The 21,882-nt window shown below is 40.8% G+C and overlaps 1 protein-coding gene across 5 annotated transcripts in view; it reads right to left on the reverse strand.

The window, feature by feature from the left end:
• Positions 1–21,882, reverse strand: part of PHACTR2 (phosphatase and actin regulator 2) — a 284,512-nt gene that overhangs the window by 88,108 nt on the left and 174,522 nt on the right. For all 5 annotated transcript variants that reach the window (XM_021087148.1, XM_021087139.1, XM_021087155.1 and 2 more), the window contains exon 2: positions 14,921–15,088. In XM_021087148.1, the coding sequence (XP_020942807.1) occupies positions 14,921–15,088 (168 nt within the window). The remainder of the gene's footprint in view (positions 1–14,920; positions 15,089–21,882) is intronic.

Raw genomic sequence — 21,882 nt, forward strand, 5'->3', positions numbered from 1 at the left:
TTGTGAAAACGAAGAATAAAGTTGGAGAAATCACAGTACCTAACTTTTAGATTTATAAAGCTCAGTAACCAAGACAGTGAGATATTGGTGAAAAAGCAGATATACAGATTGAGAGCATAGAATAGTGAGTCCAGAAACAGATCTGTACAAAGGCGGTCTTAATTTTTTGATGAAGACTATGTGGCCAATTAATTTTTAACAGAGCTGTAAAGGCAATTCAGTGGAGAAAGAACACTCTTTTCAACAAACGCTTTTGTAAGTGTTTACATATGACACCAAAAACGTGGTCCTAAAACAAAGACGTGATGAAGTGTACTTCACTAACGGGAAGACTTTTGCTCTATAAATGACACCATTATAGAAGGAAAGACAAGCTTCAGGCTGGTAGAAAATATCTTTAATAATGCATCCAACAAAAGCACTGTATGTACCTAGACCATATAAAGTACTCTCAAAATTCACCATTAAGGAAACAAACTCAATACAAATTGGCCAGAAGACTTGCACACACCTTTATCAAAGAAGAGTACATGGAATAAAAATATGCTTATTGATCTTTTTAATGATGCAAAGGCAATTTCATGTGGAAAGGATGGTCTTTTCAAAAAATGGTATTGAGGAGTTCCTATCGTGGCTCAGTGGTTAATGAATCCGACTAGGAACCATGAGGTTGCAGGTTTGATCCCTGGCCTTGCTCAGTGGGCTAAGGATCCAGCATTGCCATGAGCTGTGGTGTAGGTCACAGATGTGGCTCTGATCCTGCATTGCTGTGGCTCTGGTGTAGGCCAGCGGCTACAGCTCCTATCGACCCCTAGCCTGGGAACCTCCATATGCCATAGGAGCACCCCTAGAAAAAGCAAAAAGACCAAAAAAAAAAAAGGTATTGAAAAATTGGATATTTATATGCAAAAAATAAACCTTGACTTAAACCTCACACCTTACATAAAAAAAAACCCACAAAACTGATCATAGATCTAAATTTAAAACATTAAATGATAAAACTTTTATAAGAAATCATAGGAGAAACTTTTTGAGACCTGTGGTTAGGCAAAGAGACCAACTGTAGACTGGGGAAAAAATATCTGCAAATTATGTATGTGACAAAGAGCTTGTATCCAGACTGTATAAAGAACCATCAAAATGCAACAGTGAGACAACAAAGAACCCAGTAACAAAAGAGGCAAAATACTTAAACAGAAACTTTACCAAAGAAGATATGTGGATGACAGATAAGTCCATGAAAAAGAAGTTGAACATCATTAGCCATTAGGGAAATGCAAATTAAAACCATGGGGGGAAAAAAAATCTACTGCCTACCTACTAGAATGGCTAAAACAAAAAATAATGACAGCACATCCATGTTCACAGTAGCATCATTCACGACAGCCACGAGGTGGGAGCGACCCAAACAGCCACTGACAGGTGAATGGATAAACAAAATGTGGTACATGCATGAGTGAAACACTATGCAGTCTTAAAAAAAGGGGGGGAAGTGGTGTCACCTGCTTCAACATGAATGAATCTTGAGGTCATTACCTTAAATGAAATAAACCAGTCATAACAGGACAACTACTGTATGGTTCCACTTAGATGAAGTATCTAATGCAGTCAAATGCATAGATACAGAAAGTAGAAGAGGGGTTATCAGGGATTGAGGAGGGGGGCAAAGGGGAGTTGCTTAACAGGTCAGAGTTTCAGTTCTCTAAGATGAAAAAGTTCTGGAGATTTGCTTAATGTAAATATACTTTACCACTGATTAGCACATTTAAAAAAAGTGGTTAAGATTATAAACTTTATGGTATGTTTTTGCCACAGTTATAAAACTATTAAGAGTCTCCATTGTGGCTTCGTGGGTTAATAAGAACCCAATTAGTATCCATGAGGATGCGGGTTTGATCCCTGGCCTTATTCAGTGGGTTTAGGATCTGGTGTTGCCACAAGCTGTGGTGTAGGTTGCAAATGCGACTCAGATCCATCATTGCTGTGGTGTAGGCCGGCAGCTGCAGCTCTGATTGGACCCCTACCTAGCCTGGGAACCTCCATATGCCACAGGAGCGGCCCAAGAAATGGCAAGAAGATTAAAAAAAAAAAAAAAAAAAAATCTCCAGAACCCACCGTCACAGTCATCAGGAAGAGTACGAATACCTTCCTGTGGACCACAGGCTTCCTGGCCCAAGAACACAGTCAAAAAGGGAGGTAAAGCAGGAGAAAGTTTTGGAAGAATCAAAAATCCAGTTGTGTTTTCCAAAAGGGCTGTGGTTGGACATGGCAAGCCCAAACCAGCGCTCAGTGAAAAGCCTCATTCCGAAGGGCCCGGTTTGCTGGGGGGAGTTTACAGGAAATGTTTCCAAGAGGGGCTGCCAGAAACTGACGACAGGTAACCTTGAGACCCTGGGGTCTGGCCTGTGCCCAAACCGTTCCAGTGATCCCTCAACTGTGACCTTTGCATTTCTTTCCTGGAGGGGAGCCACCCACGGGCGAGCTAGCTATAAATATAAAGCAGTTTTCACACAAGGGAAAGAAGGGGAGTTGGGGAACGTCTCCCTTTGTTCGGGAAAAGGTGAACGGTACCTAGAAGGAATGGAGAGATGATAGTTAAGGAAGTTACGAAGAGAAATGTCTTGAGGAAGAAAACAGGAATGAAACCAAGCGTTGGGAGGTTGACAAGAGGAAAAAATTCACACAAAGGAGCAGAGAAAGCTGCTGAGCTGTGTCCAGCAGCTGGGGCCGGACAGCAGGTCGGAGACAAATGAGAAGAACAGGACACAAGAGACAACACCAGAGCAAAGAGCAAAGAGCAAAGGACAGGGCTCAGGAGCCAGGAACTTTCCCTTTTTGTTAACTCTTGTGTCCCCAGGGCACAGAACAGATTTTGGCTCATGGGAGGAGATCAGTGGTAGCAGCTTATGAATGAACAGGAAGGGATTCCTGAGTCCACCAGTGGTCCCCAAGGAGCTCTCGCTGACGCACGGGGCCGTGTGGCCCATGGGAAGAAAGGTTGTCTTTTATAATGTTTCTTAGGACATGGAGGAAGACATGCCGAGACTTCGTGAACCTTCCTCTGCTGAGTTTTAAAAACAGGAATCACTGCCATTCCCGCTGTGGTGTAATGGGATTGGCGACGCCTCTGGAGTGCTGGGATGTAGGTTCAATCCTCAGCCCCGGCAGAGTGGGTGAAGGATCTGGCATTGCTGCAGCTGTGGCATAGGTTGCAACTGCGGCTTGGATCTGATCCTGGCCCGGGAACTGCATATGTCACGGGGCGGCTCAGAAAGAAAAAAATTAAAAAAAAAAAATTGTCTTCCTTAGAAACAACCACAAGGCCCAGCTAGTCAGAAGTCCTGAGGAGGAAACAGAACATGTGGGAGGTGGGGGGTGGTTTTCTTCTCTTCTGCCTGAAGATCATGATATGCAAAGAGTGGACAAAGACAGAGCCCTTTGAACTGATGTGTCAGAGACGAGGGCTGATTTTCTGCATTGGAATGTAAGTACAACGATGCCAGGCATGGCAAGACACAGGGTCCCTTCCATGAAAAGAGAATTGCTATGCTGGGTGGAGACTAACTGAATTGGACTAATGAAGTCTAATTGGCCTTGAAATTGAATGAGGGAGGAAGAGGAAAAAACCCAGATGACAGTATAAAATCAGATATCATGGAGGACAGCAGCCAAGACAGAAAAAAACAGCAGTGGAGAATTTTAGGGATCTTTACCCCCAAGAAATGTGGACACAGACAGGTGCAGAGATAGAAGAAGAGGAATAAAACAAAGGTGACAAGGTGACGTGAGGTGGCAGCACAAGAAAGTAACTTCTGAGATGGGCAGAACAGGATTCCTGATGACTCAGACAGATCTTCTGTAAAGGGGGGGTCTAATGTCTCGGGGGAGGATGCCTCATGGGACACTAGCAGGAAAGTCTGCACCCGTGGGAAAGCACACAGAGCTGAGGGGACAGGTGCAGAGAACGTGCAGAAGTGGGTGCATGAAAGAACATTCAACATATTACTATAAGGGGTGAAACACATCATCAGGATTTGAGTTAAATGAGCAGAAATGCAATATGGGCTATAAATGGGGAACTTGCATTCCCCAGACATTTATAAGATACTTAATTCCTACTGAAAAAATTCTATTCATTTTAATAACGAGATGATTTCCCCTTCTGGACATGATTCTAAAAATTAAAAATGTGGTCTGGCGTTCCTCTTGTAGATCAGTGGGTTAAAAACCCGACATGGTGTCCATGAGGATGCGGGTTCGATCCCTGGCCTCACTCAGTGGGTTAACGATCGCAGATGCAGCTTGGATTTGTGTTGCTGTGGCTGTGGTGTAGGCCTGCAGCTGCAGTTCCAATTCAGTCCCCAGCCTGGGAACTGCCATATGCCGTGCAGCCATAAATAATTAAAAAGTAAATTAATTAATCAATTTTTAAAAACCTGTGGTTTTTTTAATGAGAATTTTGGGGAAATTCACCATGTTATCTTGGCATTAAAATAGTCAAGGAGGCTTGGCAGGTTAAGAACTGAACATTGTCTCTGTGAGGATTCAGGTTCAATCCCTGACCGCACTCAGTGGGTTAAGGATCCAGTGTTGTCTCAAGCTGCGGTGTAGTTCATAGGTATGGCTCAGATCAGGTGTTCCCTGTGGCTATGGCATAGACCTCAGCTACAGCTCCAATTCCACCCCTAGCATGGGAACTTCCATATATTGCTGGTAAAGCCATAAAAAGAAAAAAATAAATAACAAATAGACAAGATCAGGAACACGAAGAATGGCCAGACACACAGACGACCCTGTGGGCTCCATGAAAGCAGAGACCTTGTCAGGCTTGTTCTCACTGTGTCCCCAGCACCTGCTGCATTAGGTTTGGTACTCAGTAAAAACGAACTGAATGATTTAGACAATTTAGTATGGGGCAAAATGGAACTGAAAATAGACTGAAGGGATAAAAAAACTTTCGGGCAGAAAGACCATCATGTACTGATGTGATTAGGGAAGAGAGAGAGAGAAAGAGATTAGTACCAGGGCATAGTTAGAAACCCTGGAGAGAATGTGTTTCAGGTCAACATAAAAGAAAACTTCCCTCATAATTAAAGCTAGGAATTAGGGCTCAGGAAATAGCTGAATGAATATTTGTTATCTAGGCTGCTTGAGATAAGAATTCCTGCCCTAGAGACAGACCTAGATGACTGGTTAGGTCCTTTACAACCCTGAAATCCTCAATTCCTGTTATGTTTTGTTTTTTTCTAACTGAAGGATAGCTGATTTACAATGTTGTGTTAGTTTCTGCTGTACAGAAAAGTGATCCACATATATATGTGTATATATACATATATATATTCTTTTTCATATTTTTTCCATTAGGTTTCTTATAGATATTGAATATAGTTCCCCATGCTGTATAGTAGAACTTGTTGTTTGTCTGTTTTATACATAGTAGTTTGTCTTTTTTTTTTTTTTTTTTTTACTTTAGGGTCACACCCACAGCATATGGAAGTTCCCAGGCTAGGGGTCAAATTGGAGCTACAGCTTCTGGCCTACGCCACAGCCACAGCAATGCGGGATCCAAGCCACATCTGCGACCTACACCACAGCTCACAGCAGTGTTGGATCCTTAACCCACTGAGCGAGGCCAGGGATCGAACCTGCATCCTCATGGATACTAGTCAGATTCATTTCCACTGAGCCATAATGGGAACTCCTATACATAGTAGTTTGTATCCACTAATCCCAAACTCCTAATTTATCCCTCCCCCACTCCTTTTCCCCTTCGGTAAATTTGTTTTCTATGTCTGTGAGTCTATTTCTGTTTTGTAAATAAATTCATTTGTACCATAGTTTAGATTCCACATATAAGTGATAACATATGGTATTTGTCTTTCTCTTTCTGACTTAACTTAGTATGATAATCTCTGGGTCCATCCATGTTGCTGCAAATAGGATTATTTCATTCCTTTTTATGGCTTAGTAGTATTTCATTGTATATATGTACCGTATCTTCTTTATGCATTCATCTTTTCATGGATATTTAGGTTGCTTCCATGTCTTGGCTATTGAGAATAGTGCTGCCATGAACACTGGAACGCATGTATCTTTTCAAATTAGAAACTTTGCAGACTTTTTAATGATGCCATTCTGACTGTTGTGAGGTGATCCCTCATAGTAGTTTTGGTCTGCATTTCTCTGATAATTAGCCTATGTTGAGAATCTTGAAATTCTCAATTTCATTTGAAAACTCAGAAGATGTTTTGATATATTAACAACAGCATTTGGCTGTATTTGGATGAATGAGTTTTAATAGTAATAGGTTTCAAGTGTATCATGGATTAAACTGAATTTTGGAAATTATTTTGGGCATTTACCCATCATTCCAAGTAATCTAACCAAGCAGTATGGGGACACCACTAACATGTAAATTGAACCCTGAGTCAGTAAAGCATTATTATTATTATTATTATTTATTATTATTTTGTCTTTTCCAGGGCTGCACCTGTGGCATATGGAGGTTCCCAGGCTAGGGGTCTAATCAGAGCTGTAGCCACTGGCCTACACCAGAGCCACAGCAACGCAAGATCCAAGCTGCGTCTTCGACCCTCATGACAGCTCACGGCAACGCCGGATCCTTAACCCACTGGGGGAGGCCAGGGACCGAACCCACAACCTCATGGTTCCTAGTCAGATTCGATAACCACAGACCCATGATGGGAACTCTGAGCATTATTATTTCAACTTATAAAGCATACTCTGTAGAACCTGATATTTAGATCCACGAAAAAAACATCAACTCAGGAGGGATTCTAAACTTGGACTCCACGAGGCTAGCTGTCTGATGGCCTATAGGGAATCTAGCTCTTAGATTTGAATGTGAGAAGGACACCATAAGAAAACATTATATTAAAGAGTGAAAAACCCTCTCCAGGTTCCCACTCTTCTTCCAGAGACCTGGAGAGTAAAATCACGTGGTTTGCTCAGGGCCATAGTACCTACGATATATATCAAGATTAGCAACCATGAGGTTCATGAATGTGTGTGAGAGGCATTTTAATTGTTAAATTATTGGATAGAGTCAAGTTGAAACTGGATTACATTCACAGTCTATCAACACCATTATTAGTCAAAAGGAAATGCAGGCTATCTCTAACACATGGGATCATTTAATAGGATTGTCCTGAGGGCTTTTCTTTGCCTCCTTCTTGTTTTTGCTCAAATGTTGCCTTCCCTCATTTTAAGCTACAACTTCCCTCCCACATTCCCTGCTTCTTGCTTTATTTTTTCTTTTCTCAATTTCTAATATGCTGTCCAAGTTATTGCATCTACTCCCTGCCTGCTACCCTATTAGAATGTAAGCCCCATATGGGAAGGCAGTTTGTCTCTTGTTTCCTGGTATCACTAGAGTCCACAACACTGCCTGACGCATAGGAGATGCAGATGCTCAATACACATCCGTTCAGAAGACAAAAGAGTGCTGCCTAAAATATGAGCAAGGAGCTCCGTGTGGACCAGGACATGCTGTGTGGTCTTTGTTGGCTATGTAACGTTCCTCTGCTGATATAAATTGAAAAAAAAAAAAGGGGACATTCTCTTCCCTTCCTGCATTATGGTGTGAGAGTGAATGATACACGAAGGAGCTGCAGCTACTGATCTACACCACAGCCATGGCAACACCGCATCCGAGCCACATCTGAGCCCTACACTGCAGCTTGGGGAATGTGGGATCCTTAATCCACTGAGCCACAACAGGAACTCCACTTTCATCTTCTTAAAGAAACGAGAGTGATAAAATCAAAATGCTGTCATTTATTAATGCAACCGGACCAGTCCTGAACAAATAACACCCTGAGAAAATTCTCTAACTCTGGCCTACCTTCTAGAAAAGAATCACTAGCAGCAATATTACGCCTCTATGACTATAAAGAATAGTATCTTAAATGAACCAAACATAATTTTGATCCTTGCCAACATTTTTCTATGTGTACGCTGCTGAAATCAGGCTATTCATGTAAAACCAAAATAATTCTTCAGACCAAATTCCTACAGCAAAACCTCTAGAATATGAAGCAAACCCACGTATTAGGGTCACCTTTCAGGGATCAAGCCTTACTGATCTGGGTATGAAGTTATATTCTAGAAAGGCCATATAGTGTAATGATAAAAACTTTTGGCTGTGGCACCATATGGCTTGAATTCAAATACTGCTTTGCCTCCTACCCAGCTATGTTTCCTTGGGCAAGCCATTTGAACTTCCTGGCCTTAGTGTCTTCATCAGTAAAACTGGGATAAATAGCACCTAAACTTCATAACCTCTGAGGATTAAGTGAGTTAACATGAATAAAGTTCTTGGAGCAGAACCTGGCACATACGAGCATTCAATAAAAACATAGCCATTAGTAGTAGTAGGGAGTGTAGAGTACCTTCAATAAATTAAAGGTTTTACCAGATGACTTTCTGCAAATTACTCTAATTCCTAGAATGCTGATAACTCGCAACAATGTTACCTAAAAATCTAAACAGGCATTTCTTCCCAGTTACTAACAACACAAATAAAAGTCACAATTATAATGAAAGTAAATTGCCTTGATTTTATTTATTTAAGTGTGTGACCGACTTTTAAAATAAGGGCAAAAGATAAGAAAGAGACATTTCCACTAGTTATTTTATTGGCTTGTTAGTCGAGGACATGGTTGTAATTGTGAGTATATGTTTTCAGTTTGTAATTTCTTTTTTATGGCCGCACCTGCTGTCTATGGAAGTTCCCCGGCAAGGGACTGAATTTGAGCTGCAGTTGCAACTTATGCTTCAGTTGCCGCAATGCTGGATCTTTTAACCCCACTGTGCCAGGCTGGGGATCGAACCTGCACCTCTGCAGTCAGATTCTTAACCCACTGTGCCACAACAGGAGCTCCTAGTTTGTATTTTAATCTATTGCCGTCATCTTTTCCATGATATTTTTTCAATCTTCAATTTCCTTTGTTTTGTAAAGTTCTAGAGTATCCAATGCTGTATTTTTAATTAGAGTGGATATTCAATAAATAAGCAATTCAAGGCACATTTTTTTTTTAAATGTGTAGTCTTGCCTTTTCTTTTCTTCTTCTTCTTCTTTTTTTTTTTTTTGGTCTGTTTGCCTTTTCTTGGGCCGCTCCCGCAGCATATGGAGGCTAGGCTAGGGGTCCAATCGGACCTGCAGCTGCCAGCCTATGCCAGAGCCACAGCAACTCGGGATCCGAGCCTCGTCTGCAACCTACACCACAGCTCACAGCAACGCTGGATCCTTAACCCACTGAGCAAGGCCAGGGATCGAACCCGCAACCTCATGGTTCCCAGTCGGATTTGATAACCACTGCACCACGACGGGAACTCCTCAAGGCACATTTTAAGAGTACACATGCCAGGTTCAAATTATGATGTAAAGTACCTGAAATGGAGTAAAGATAATATGACACAGTCTCTGCCCTTAAGTGATTTACACAGTAAATTGGTAGCAGACACATAAATCAGGAAAGCAGTCAAAATACACACGTCCTAGCAGGAGGACAGGGAAAGGAGAAAAGGTTCCTACAAGATGATCCAGAATCAAAGTCAGGAATATCTTCAGGAAAGAAGAGATGTTATGACCCTTGCATGGATGGTAGTATTTCCTCAGGTGCAGATAAGAAGGAAGAAGCCTGGGGACACCAAGGCTCAGGGCATGCTCAGTGAGGGACCCTGTGTGACAAGCGTCCAAGGCAAGTGACTAGCACAGAAAGATAAGACAGGAAAGGTCAGTCAGGGTTACACTGAGGAGACCTGAAGAGTCTGGACTTGATTTAGGAAACAATATGGAGAGAGTCACACTTTTTGAGCAAGAAGCGAAGGACCAAAGTTCCCCTTGAGGTGCTGGTACCCAGGATGCTCTAGGTGGGGAGGGGAGTGATCTCACCACCTACTTTACCCAAACCACAGTAATCCCTGCTCTCTCCAGCCACCCGGCTTTTGGGCTGTGCCTCTGTAGCAACAAGAGCTCCAGCACTGGAGGGCTGGGGTCTGAGACGGCCACTCTTGCAGACCTTGCCCCTATGCCCACTCTCCCTCCTTTTTATGGCAGCCCCTGCAGCATATGGAAATGCCCGGGCTAGGGGTTGAATCCAAGCTGCAGCTGCCAGGCTACACCACAGCCATGGCAAAACTGGATCCGAGCCACCTCTGTGACCTATGCTGCAGCTCATGGCAACGCCAGATCCTTAACCCCCTGAGTGAGGCCAGGGATGGAACCTGCATCCTCATGGAAACTACATCAGGTCCTTAACCCAATAAGCCATGACAGGAACTCCCATGTTCACTTTAAACAGTGAGTTTCTGTTCTGGATCCTTTGGTAACTTCTTCCCCAGTTACCAGCTCTATGCCCTAGTACCTTTAAAAAAAAAAAAAAAAAAAAAAGGCAAGGGCCCTGTTTGAGTCTTTCGATTTCAGCACCATCTGCCCACAAATACTACAACCTAGGTAAAGAACGTGCTGGCTACTAGGGCTTGCCTGATTTCCCAGTCTCACTCCCCTGGATGCTCTGTGATGCTACCCTACCTGGTGGGACACGTGCCATTTTGTTGTCAAGGACCCACTGCTCTATTTGCTGGCCTGAGACCTGAAAGTTCTCTTGGTTACCCTGGAGTTCCTGAGTAACCTGTGCCATCCTGAACCTTCTCTGTCAGCCTCACCAGCTGGGTCAGATTCCCCTCCTAGGCAGGCTTAATGCCAGAAGCTAACCTCTCCCTGCTTTCTCTAGCATTCCACAGCTTTCTAGAGCTAGTGTGTCTTGTACCTAAGTAGAACAAAGAGGCTACCTGCAATAATTGAGACACAGAATGATAAGGACCAGATAGTGGGGACTGAGGGGAAAGGCTGATGGGAGAGACCCTGCACTAGGAGAAATAAATCAAAGGTTTAGGAACTAAGGAGATGTCGAAGATGGTAAGAGGCAAGGATAAGTCAACTCCATGGTCAAAGTCTGGATGCCAAAGAAAGCCGCCTCTGCTGCAGCAGGGGTAGCTGGAGATGGCAGGGCATCTGCTTTGGTTTGGAAACTATTTGTACATAGGACGTTCCCTCCTTCTCTTCCAAAATCTAGGTGACTCAAGGACCTCCAGAACAGGCTGAGGACAAGCCCGTGCTTACCTCCCACCACCAGAAGAAAGGTGTGAGAACAATGGCATTTATGCCCACAGCATTAGTAAATCAGCATTGCATCCTATCTACCAGCAGGTAAAAAGTTTCCACAACAGACACCCAGACTAGCAAAAGTGGCATTAACAGCTGTATAACAGAACACAATAAGATTCCTGTCCATTTGACTGGAAAGCCAAGAACTGAGGAGAGGGAAAAACAAAGAAGAGTTACTTTTCTTGGAAGAAATGCATCTTCTTTCAATTCCCAAAATACTGTAGATCTTGCCTAAAGTGCTCTTTGACTGCAGATGGCCCTGGTCATACCCCACATGCTAGATTTCACTGTTTTGAGAGGTGTTCAAGAAGAAAATGCCCTTCTCTTGGTTATTTCCAAATGCCAGTTTTCCTCTAGATGTGACGTGCTTTCTCAATGTGAAAAAAAACCACATCCCTTGTTCATCCTTTTATTTTAGCCTTTACTAATACATTCCATAAAGTTCAGCAGAAATTGAAGCCTTTAAAAAATATACATTTTATATATATATGATGGTAAATCTATATTTTATATATATGACAGTATAACTATATTTTATATATGACAGTATAACTATATTATATATATATGACAGTATATATATGAGACAATAAACTACTTGAGACACTTGATAATATCTTATGAAATTCAAGTGAAACAGTAATAATAATACGGGTTTAGAAAAAGTGATGCAAGTAAACGTAGCAAGAAAATTCACAATGAATTGCTAACACATCCACTTGGCTTGTTTTTATTCTATTATGTTACAGTTTTGATACAAAGACAAAACAAAAAACAAAAAACAACCCAATGACGCATGTAATAACTTTCTCAGGCTTTTAATGTAGTTCTGTAGTCTTTAGGAAATAGAAATATAATATCACAAATAACGTCTTGGAGCTCAACTTAAAAAAAGAAACAATACAAAGATGGCTAGGCTATCTTCAAAAAATTTGGGATGATATAAAATAACATAATGCTGGGTTTTTTTGTTTATTTGTTTGTCTGTCTGTTTGTTTTGTCTTTTTGCCATTTCTAGGGCCGCTCCCGAGGCATATGGAGGTTCCCAGGCTAGGGGTCCAATCAGAGCTGTAGCCACCGGCCTACGCCAGAGCCACAGCAACGCGGGATCCGAGCCGCATCTGCAACCTACCACAGCTCACGGCAACGCCGGATCGTTAACCCACTGAGCAAGACCAGGGATCCTGTCCGAAACCCCATGGTTCCTAGTCGGATTCGTTAGCCCCTGTGCCACGACAGGAACTCCCACAATGCTGTTTAAAATGACTTTTCTTAAATATTCTGGGCTGGTGAAAATGTTACAGCCTCTCTACTACTGAAATAATTTTAAAAGAGATGACAGGAAAAGGTGAAGAGAAGTTCTTTGTTTCTATTTTAGGGAGAGAGAAGTTAGCAGCCCAGATTCAGGAAAAGGACAAGAGAGCCAGCTGAAGAGACTTCCATCATCTTTCTCAATGTCTTTTTTTTTTTTTTATACTTGATCTCATAATGTATAATTTATTTTTTATTTTATTAAAGTACAGTTTATTTACAATGTTGTTCCAATTTCTGCTGTGCAGCAAAATAACCCAGGCATACACATACATACATTCCTTTTCTTATATTATCTTCCATCATGTTCTATCCCAAGAGACTGGATAGTTTCCTGTGCTGTAAAGTAAGACATCATTGCTTATCCATTCTAAATATAATAGTTTGTATGTACTCATCCCAAACTCCCAACCCATCCAACTTTCTGCTCACCATGGGCCACCACAAGTCTGTTTTCCATGTCTGTGAGTCTGTTTCTGTATTGTGGATAGGTTCATTTGTGTCGTATTTTAGATTCCAATGTAAGTGATGTGATATGGTGTTTGTCTTTCTCTTTCTGACTGACTTCACTTATATGAGAATCTCTAGTTGCATCCATGTTGCTGCGAATGACATTATTTTTTTCTTTTTTTATAGCTGAGTAGTATTACATTGTATACATGTACCATATCTTCTTAATCTATTTATCTTTCGATAGACATTTAGCTTGTCCCCATGCCTTGGCTAATGTGAATAGTTCTACTCTCTGGAACCCTAATCCATCCTAGGTATCCATGGTAGCCTGGAGAGTCAGAGTCCCTCATTGCTTAGGAAATCTAAGAGGGAAGAACTTAAGAAGGCCAGTGTATTTTGATCTCAAACTGAAGGACAAGGCAGAATGAGATGCCCAGCCAGGGGCTGGAAGCAGAAAGGGACCCACAACAGGATCTGGAATGGAAAGCACATTAGAATTCAACTCATTCAACTCTGATCTGACTTGCTTGAGGTCACACGGCACCTTGGTGGCAAGGACACAACTAGAACCCAGATGTCCTCCCTCAGCAGAGCACTCTGTCCATCACTCTGTCACTCTGTCCATCACTCCCCTCTGCCTCCTAACTCAAGAAGCCAATGAGGAACTAAGGAAGAGTCTGTAACCAAGCTATCATTATTTGCCCTTAAGCCAAGGCTTTTTTCTTTGCCTATCTTTTTATGATAGGTAGAGAGATGAGAAAAATAAATAAACCCCATATCGCCCTTGCCCAGCTTAAATAATTACCAACTTGTGGCCAATCTTCTGTTATCTATACGCTCCCCCACCCCCTTCCAGGATTATTTTGAAACGTATCCCAGAAATAGCATCATTATGTCTTTTTAAATATTAAATGCTCAAAGAAATGACACAGCCACAAATGCAGCAGAGATAGTTTTCTTTAGGAGGCCCCGATGTCTCTATCCTGTGCGCTCTTGCTCTTGGTGGTGTTTTCCATTTTATTTCATAGCTCGAGAGCTAAAAGCTAGTTCTTATCTCAGTACAGACCAGTACTAGTTCTTATCTCAGTACAGACAGTAAGATATGCTCTATGCTCTTGTACACACACGGACAATACGAGACTCTGGTGCAGTGAAGAATTTTGATAAAGGGCTTATTTTAGACAATAACAATAAACAATGGAGAAACAACAGACAATAAACATGGAGAAAGCTGAACTTAAATGCCTTTCGAAGTTCTCTTGCGACACAGGGGGTTATGGATCCACTGATACTGGACATTTCTTTCAACCTGGCCTGAAATTTAAAGCCCACTTCCTTCATGAGTCCATATGAAAGGAACTAAATAATGTAATTCTTAAGGTTTAACAAATACACAAAATAAAATAATAATAACAAGTTTTCATTCTAATAGGGTTATGGCTGCTCTAGGACACAGACCATGTATTTATCCTAAAGGACATGAGGGAGATTTAAAATCAATGAACATGCCAACACTCTTCTTTTGCCCACGAAACAAATACATTTAAAAGACATTTTAAAAATTCTTAATTAAAAATAGGTTTGTGCTACTGGCACTAAGTAGACGGAGAGATAATAGTTTCTCTCTGTGTGTTTGTGTGTGTGTATAAATGGATATGTGCAGCTACAATACTGACAAATAATATTCCCTCTTCTAACTTCCATTTAACTTCCCCCTCCATACACATTCATTTTTATATGGATTTACGAGTACACATATCAGAAAGCCAACGTGACCAGAAAAAAAAAAAAAAAAAAAGCAAATCAGAATTCTAAATTGCTTCATCCTTACATGAAATAATTGAAATAATTTCATTTCAAATATAGGTTAATTTTTTCAGAAACAAAAATCCCCTGCAAGATATAATTTTTTACCTTGTGGAAAATTTCACAGCTTATCTTCTAGCAAAGTTATGATAAGCATACCTGCTGATGTTTCTCTAAATTTGTCACTGGTCTTCTTTTTCCTCCATTTCCAAGGCTTAAAGATTTTACCGATGGTGGAGAGCTTCCCCTTTCTCTTGAAGGGAGGTGTTTGGGAACCTGCTGTTGGGCCATCTGAGTTTGCTATAGAAGCTTTGTCCAGTCCATCAACTGTATAAAGAAAAAAGTCAAAGAGAGGTTTAAATAAAAGTCTGAAACAGCATTTATTTCTTCCTGCACTGTAAAAGTAAACATGCCCATTTTAATTGGAATCTCACATGGAGTTTATTTTGCCCCATTGTTCACTGCTGGTGGGACCCTCTAATACCAATCAATCAATCAATCAGAAATGACTGACAGTCTCCTTAGATAATCACTTTGAGGAAACAGAAAAGAAGAGATGTATATAATACATAAGGCCAGATAAATAAGGGTCTGTGACACAGAGCTGAATCTATCTGCCACAATTACATCAACATTTTGTGCAGAAATGGAGAATTCTAAATATTTCTGAAATGGGATGTTCTTCCAGAGACTAGTTTGGCATTCTCAGTAACGAACATGGCAGTTACGGTGTAATTAAAACCACAATTTTTTTTCTTCACAAAGTAAAATTTTCTGCCAAGAAGTTAAATTCTGATTTTTACCATGCTATCTTTTGCTTTTACTACAAAAAAAAGTTTTAAACTTCAATTAAACTGATAACTATCACTAATGACAAGAAATATGTGGAAAATGCGAAGGTTCCGCGTAATAGAAAATAACTTTATGCACCTTAATCATTTTAGCAATCAGATGAAAGTTGCCAAAAAGTTGATGAAATCAGACTTTAAGTTGCCTGGCACTAATGTTCATAACAGAAAGAAGATAGAGATAACACACTAGCCCAACTATCAAATGTTAATGGCAAAAATCTGGAAGGAACTCAGAATGAATAAACTATAGTATTATGTATGCAGTGAAATAGCACTCAGCAATTTTTTGAAAAATGAGCCATTGATACCTACAACAACTTGAATGCATCTCAAAACATTGTGCTGGAAAAAAAAGCAACACATAAAGGGTCCATACCGTGTGGTTCTATTTATATGACGTTCTAAAAAAGGCAAAATAAATTTAGGAGGGAAACAAAGAAAAAAGAAAGTCAGAACAGCAGCTGCTTCTTGGAGTAAGATGGAGGTAGGATTTCATTGAGAAGAGGCTTGAGGAAACTTTCAGGGGGGACGGAAATTATCTCGATAAAGGATGGACTGTACAAAACTCCGCAAATGATGTTTACAATATTGTGAATTTTACTTTATGTAAAATCTACTTTTAAAAAGCTGTAAATAAATAGTGAAGTCTAAATAAAGCCACACATGCTGATGTGTTTAGGGGCGAAGTGTATTGATGTCTATCAAAAATAATAAATGCAGGAGTTTCTGTGGTGGATCAGTGGTAATGAACCCGACTAGCATCCGTGAGGATGTGGGTTTGATCCCTGGCTTTGCTCAGTGGGTTAAGGATCTGGCGTTGCCGTTAGCTCTGGTATAGGTCACAGACATGGCTCAGTTCTGGCACTACTGTGGCTGTGGCGTAGGCTGGCAGCTACAGCTCTGATTCGACCCCTAGCCTGGGAACTTCTATATGCCACAGGTGCAGCCCTAAAAAGATGACAGAAAAAAAAGGATCGATAGATGGAATGGACAAAGGGCTAAATTTTTGATAAAGTAAAATACTGTATAATTCTTTCATCTTTAAAACTTTTGTAATAAAATACTGAGAAAATAAAAAAGTACTGAATGGCAAGAACCTCTGCATCTAGGAAGATGAAGCAGACTTACTTTTTCCTCTTTTTCCTGCTAAATACAACTAAAAAACCCTGAAACATAAAACAGACATAAAAAGACTAGAGAAGGTGAAAGGAAAGTAGACCAGCCTAGAACCTCAGCACCTAAGAAACAACATGGAAGTGAGATCCCTGGGTTTTCTTTTTGTCTCACATGTCCCAGACTTGCAGCTGAAGCAGTCACTAGTGGGCACAGAGCAAAAAAACCTCAACAAATACCTGCTCTCTCTAGCCAAAGGAGAAGGAAAGGGACAGCCGAGCAAGACAGAAAACTTATAGACAATAACTACTCTACTCCAGCCAAACACCAGAGAAGAAAGCAGGGCCATCCAAGCCAACAAAGACTGAGCAGAGTGACTAGACTTTTATCCTCACAAAGCTCTAATGAGGGGCCCCAACACCCCTATCAGAGTGGTGGCAGAGAGGACCAAGTAGGGAGCCAGGATCTTCATGCATGCCAACTTTTTTGGTCTGTGCCCACTGATGTAATGAAGCATCCTCTACAGTGTCAATGGAGCCTGGACTTCGACCCCTACCCAATAATAACAAGGTGTCTCTTCTTCTCCCTCCCCCACAATATTGGGGTGGCACCAAGCCACTGCCCAGTGGGAACAAAGCCACTCCCGCCCACTATGGTGTCAGTGGAAACCACATGGGGAGCAAACTGTGCCCAATAGTAACAAAGGACACCCTTCCCCCCATTTTTGCCACCAGATATCACCAGAAGATGAAGGCAGAATCTTGGTTTTTTACCTCCTCCTGGCAGTAATGAGGTGGCAGCCTGGCTTCCCTTAATGGAGAGGTATCAGACAATGATTAAAACAAAAGGTTTCAATAAGATTTAGAGTCTCCGGCCATAAAAAAGAACAACATAATGCCATTTGCAGCAACATGGATGGAACTAGAGCCTCTCATCCTGAGTAAAGTAAGTCAGAAAGAGAAAGACAAATACTATATGATATCACTTATATCTGGAATCTAATATATGGCACAAAGGAAACTTTCCACAGAAGAGAAAATCATGGACTTGGAGAACAGACCTGTGGTTGCCTGGGGGGAGGGGGAAGGAGTGGAGAGATGGGGAATTTGGGGTAAACAGATGCAGAATGTTGCCTTTGGGATGGATTAGCAATAGGCTCCTGCTGGGTAGCACTGGGAACTCTGTCTAGTCAATTATGATGGAACACTTAATGTGAGAAAAAAGAATGTATACATGTATGTGTCACCATGCTGTACAGTAGAAAAAACGTATATATAAAGAAATAAAAAATAAAAAATAAAATAAAATTTAAAAATAAAAAAAAAAGATTTAGAGTCTCATAACAGAAGACAGAAATGTCTACATTTCAATCAAAAATCACCTGACATACCAAGAACCAGGAAAATCTTTAACTGGATGAAAAAAGACAATCAAGAGATGGCAACACCTATGTCCTTGTGAGTTCTCCTTCCAAACAAGAAGGATAAATCCTGTTCTTCCCACTTGTGAAGTCTACTCTAATTTCAGGTGGAAATACAAGTTCTGCAGTGACTGATTCTTCTGTAAATGGTTCCCAGCCCTACTCTATCTCCACAGGTTGGCCACAGGGCACAGACAGCGAATGAGGTGGGACAGACTGAGTTTAAAGCTAAGCCAGAGTTCAAAAGTAAGACCCTTATTTACTTCACTTCCACTCCTGTCCACTGCCTTCTTTAAACCAGGGGCAAACCCGGGAAAAACTGACCATATGGTATTGCTTCTCTACTGAGACTTAAGGCTAAAGGCTCATTTTAAACAATTTAAATGCCGTGCAATATAAAAGGACTATCACAAACACAGGATCTAAAGTTCCCATCTCAAATTCACTCTATGGCCACAGGCACACATTTAGTGTTCATTTTCTCTCCATCCCATACCCACTTCCCCGACACTCCATCAAAATTCTGCTTTTGATCTTAACCACTAAGGAATAGTCTATATTTTCTCCTGAAAACAAAAACAAACAAAGGAAACCAAAAATCCAATAATTTTTTAAGTGATAGAAGGTGACAGATGGGGAGACTGAGTGAGGTAGTTGATAAATGCAAAATAAAAGCCTTAATATTAAATGCGTAGCTGCCTCAGACATTAACGGCCATACTTTTATTTCGAATTCACAGTTTTCATCTTTATCTATACTCTGGAAACGGCCTGGGCTACTGCCAATGACCACAGCAGAGCACACACACATAGACCTTTTGCCTGATTGAATGAATCCGCCTATAATTTTGTAATTATTGGGCTGTTCCATGAAACCACACTTGCAATTAGGAACCATACACTGGCACCATTGGCCACAGTGCCACTGTAGTTGTCTTAAGTCAGGAACGTGAAGGGGACTGTCACCTGCTTTGGAATAGTGAGACAGAACATGAACTCTTCTTTCTTCCAAACACCTAGGATACTGCCAGGGCTAATCCTATCATTTTTATTTTGGACCCATTTACCATTGAAACCAATATGAAACTCTAAGAAATTTTTTTCACAACAAGTCCAGTGACTTTGGCATTTATACACAGATAAGAACTGCCAGGTAAACTCCGGATGAAAGCCTCAATTTCCTGACTGTTTTAAATGTTAATTTTGATCCACTTGTATGTCGTGGAGAGGGACCTGTCACTCATGAGGACTTTCTTTTTCACACCAGAAGTTAACTTTCAGATATTGTAAGTGTTATTTAACGTATTTGAAATACCATCATTAGCTATTTGAATGTAGACATTTTCTGTGACACAGCTCAGTTTATCTTCCCACCAAAACCAGCTCATTCCTAGCAAGACTTCCCCATACCACCCACCAGTAAAATTCAGGAAATATGTGTAGGTTTTATTTTTCATTTAAACAGAAATTTACCAACAGTACTAATGTGACCAGAGAAGCCAAAAATAAATGAGGCTACATAATTATCATATAAAATAAATTATAGGCTTGGGTAGTCTTTTCTTTGAGATCTCAGTACTGAATGACAGGGATGCTTAGAAAAACTGCATCTGTTTAATATGAGAGTTTGTAGTATTTTTGTAATACTCGAAAGTTCCCTGATATTTTAGAGATTTATTTTAGAGTTTTTCCTCCACAATATTATTTCAGTCATTGAGAAAATGAGACAAATGTGGCAGAGTATTCTACCTCACAAGTTTCAGAGGTGAAAGATCACTCAGAAAAGAAGCTTAACAAAAGAATTTCTGGTGCTGATTCTAAAGAAAGTGATAGCCACTCTGGGAAAAAAATAGGTGGCAAAGAAGACCTCAAATGTCCTCTAAATATCTTTAAATATCTAAAGGTTAAAGAGAATACATGTTTGAGGCCCAATAATAACAGTAACAACTAAAGAGAAATCATGAGGTAGAAAAAAAAAAAATGTTGATAATACTCCTCTGTACTAACTATATGTTTACGATATTACTCACAGTGATTTTTACTGTACCAAAGAATATACCCATTAAAAAGGCATGGTACAGGAGTTCCAACCATGGCACAGTGGATTAAGGATTCAGCATTGTCACTGTTACGGTTCAGGCTGCTGCTGTGGCTCAGGTTCGATTCCTGGCCCGGGAACTTCCATATGCTGCGGGTGTGGCCAAAGGCGGGGGGGGGGGGGGACGTATTGTACAAAAACATCTGACACTAAAAACCAAGAACTTAAAAGTAAGGAAACAAGCAAACCAGTCTTTAGTTCCTTAAAATATGATTTATAAGCTATTTCTCTGTGCCTTTGTAAGTTATTGTTTCACTCATCACTGCATATTTTTTTAAAATTTCTATTACAGCTTTTTCATTCTACCACCTTCCTTTTATAGGCCACAAAACACCTGGCAAAGACACATTAGGGCAGCACATAGGGAAGATTTAACTTTAGTTCCTACCCTTAAGTGAGGCCTCTCTCTCAGGAAACAGTGACTTAGAAAACATGTTCTCAGACAGGGGCATACATCCAAGTCTGGGCACAGAACCAAGCAGACAACAGGGTCAGAGGGGACTGATGCTATGAGCCACTGCAGACGAGACTGGATCATCATTTCCAGGGAAGCCGAGTGGCTCTCCTTGTCTGGAGTTGTCTTAGGGAGATCCTTACTCTCTTGCTCATCAGCACTTAAAATGGGCTGGATCAAATCCCTTCCTCTTGGCGGGTAGGATGAATGACCAATGGAAGGGAAGTGAAAAGGAACAGAGGAATCAAAATGCGTGGCACCATGCAGGGTTATGATTTAATTCTGAAACCTCTAAACTTGTAAACTGGATAGAACAAATGGACGGTGGATGCTGGCAGCCAGACTTCTCACTCTTGGAAAGGAAGGCTACAGATGAGCAAAGGGGGAAGCCAGAATGATCCCCTTGGCATTGGATTAGGGTCGGAGACATCAGCATGAACTCAGTTTTGTCCAGATAGATAGACAGGTAATAGATACGTGTACACATACGGCTCAGTGTACACACATGTAGGCCTTACTCATTCCAAGGAGCTAGAAGCAATGACACTTCAGTGAGCACTCAGGTCTGGATTTCTAACAGCACTCTCCAATGAAAGGAATCGGATCTCTTTCCAGAAATGGCTGCTTCTAGGGCTGGGACAAGGGACATACTAGATGAGCCTGGAGCATCTTACAGCGCCAGAAAGTAAGCAAGGGCTCAAAAAGTATTCTGATGAGAGAATGTCAGTCACACAAAGTGCCAACTGAAAGAGTCCCACAGGCCAAAGATGGAACAATTGGAGCAACAAAATAAACAGTATAGTATAACTGAATCACTTTGCTGTATATTGAAACTAACACAACATTGTAAACTATACTTCCAATAAAAAATAATTAAAAATTTAAAAAAGAAATAGTGTGGTGTTAGATTATACTCCAAAGTATAAAATAAATATCTATGAATCCATACTCTTATTGATAAATACTGAATAAATAAATAACTGTGGGATAACAGAAAAATCTGTACAGAAGAAATGGAAATAATTTACATAAATACTCCCCTCTCAAGAAGGTGAATCTTAACTTCCCACTCCTGAAATGCAAGCTGTACATGGTGGCTTCCTTCAAAAGACTTTGGAATGCAAAGGTGGGGAAAAGGAGGGACTTCACAGCGGAGAAACCTGAGAAACACTACCTCATCCAAGGG

Source organism: Sus scrofa, chromosome 1 (assembly GCF_000003025.6).
Source record: "Sus scrofa isolate TJ Tabasco breed Duroc chromosome 1, Sscrofa11.1, whole genome shotgun sequence".
Lineage (NCBI taxonomy): Eukaryota > Metazoa > Chordata > Mammalia > Artiodactyla > Suidae > Sus > Sus scrofa.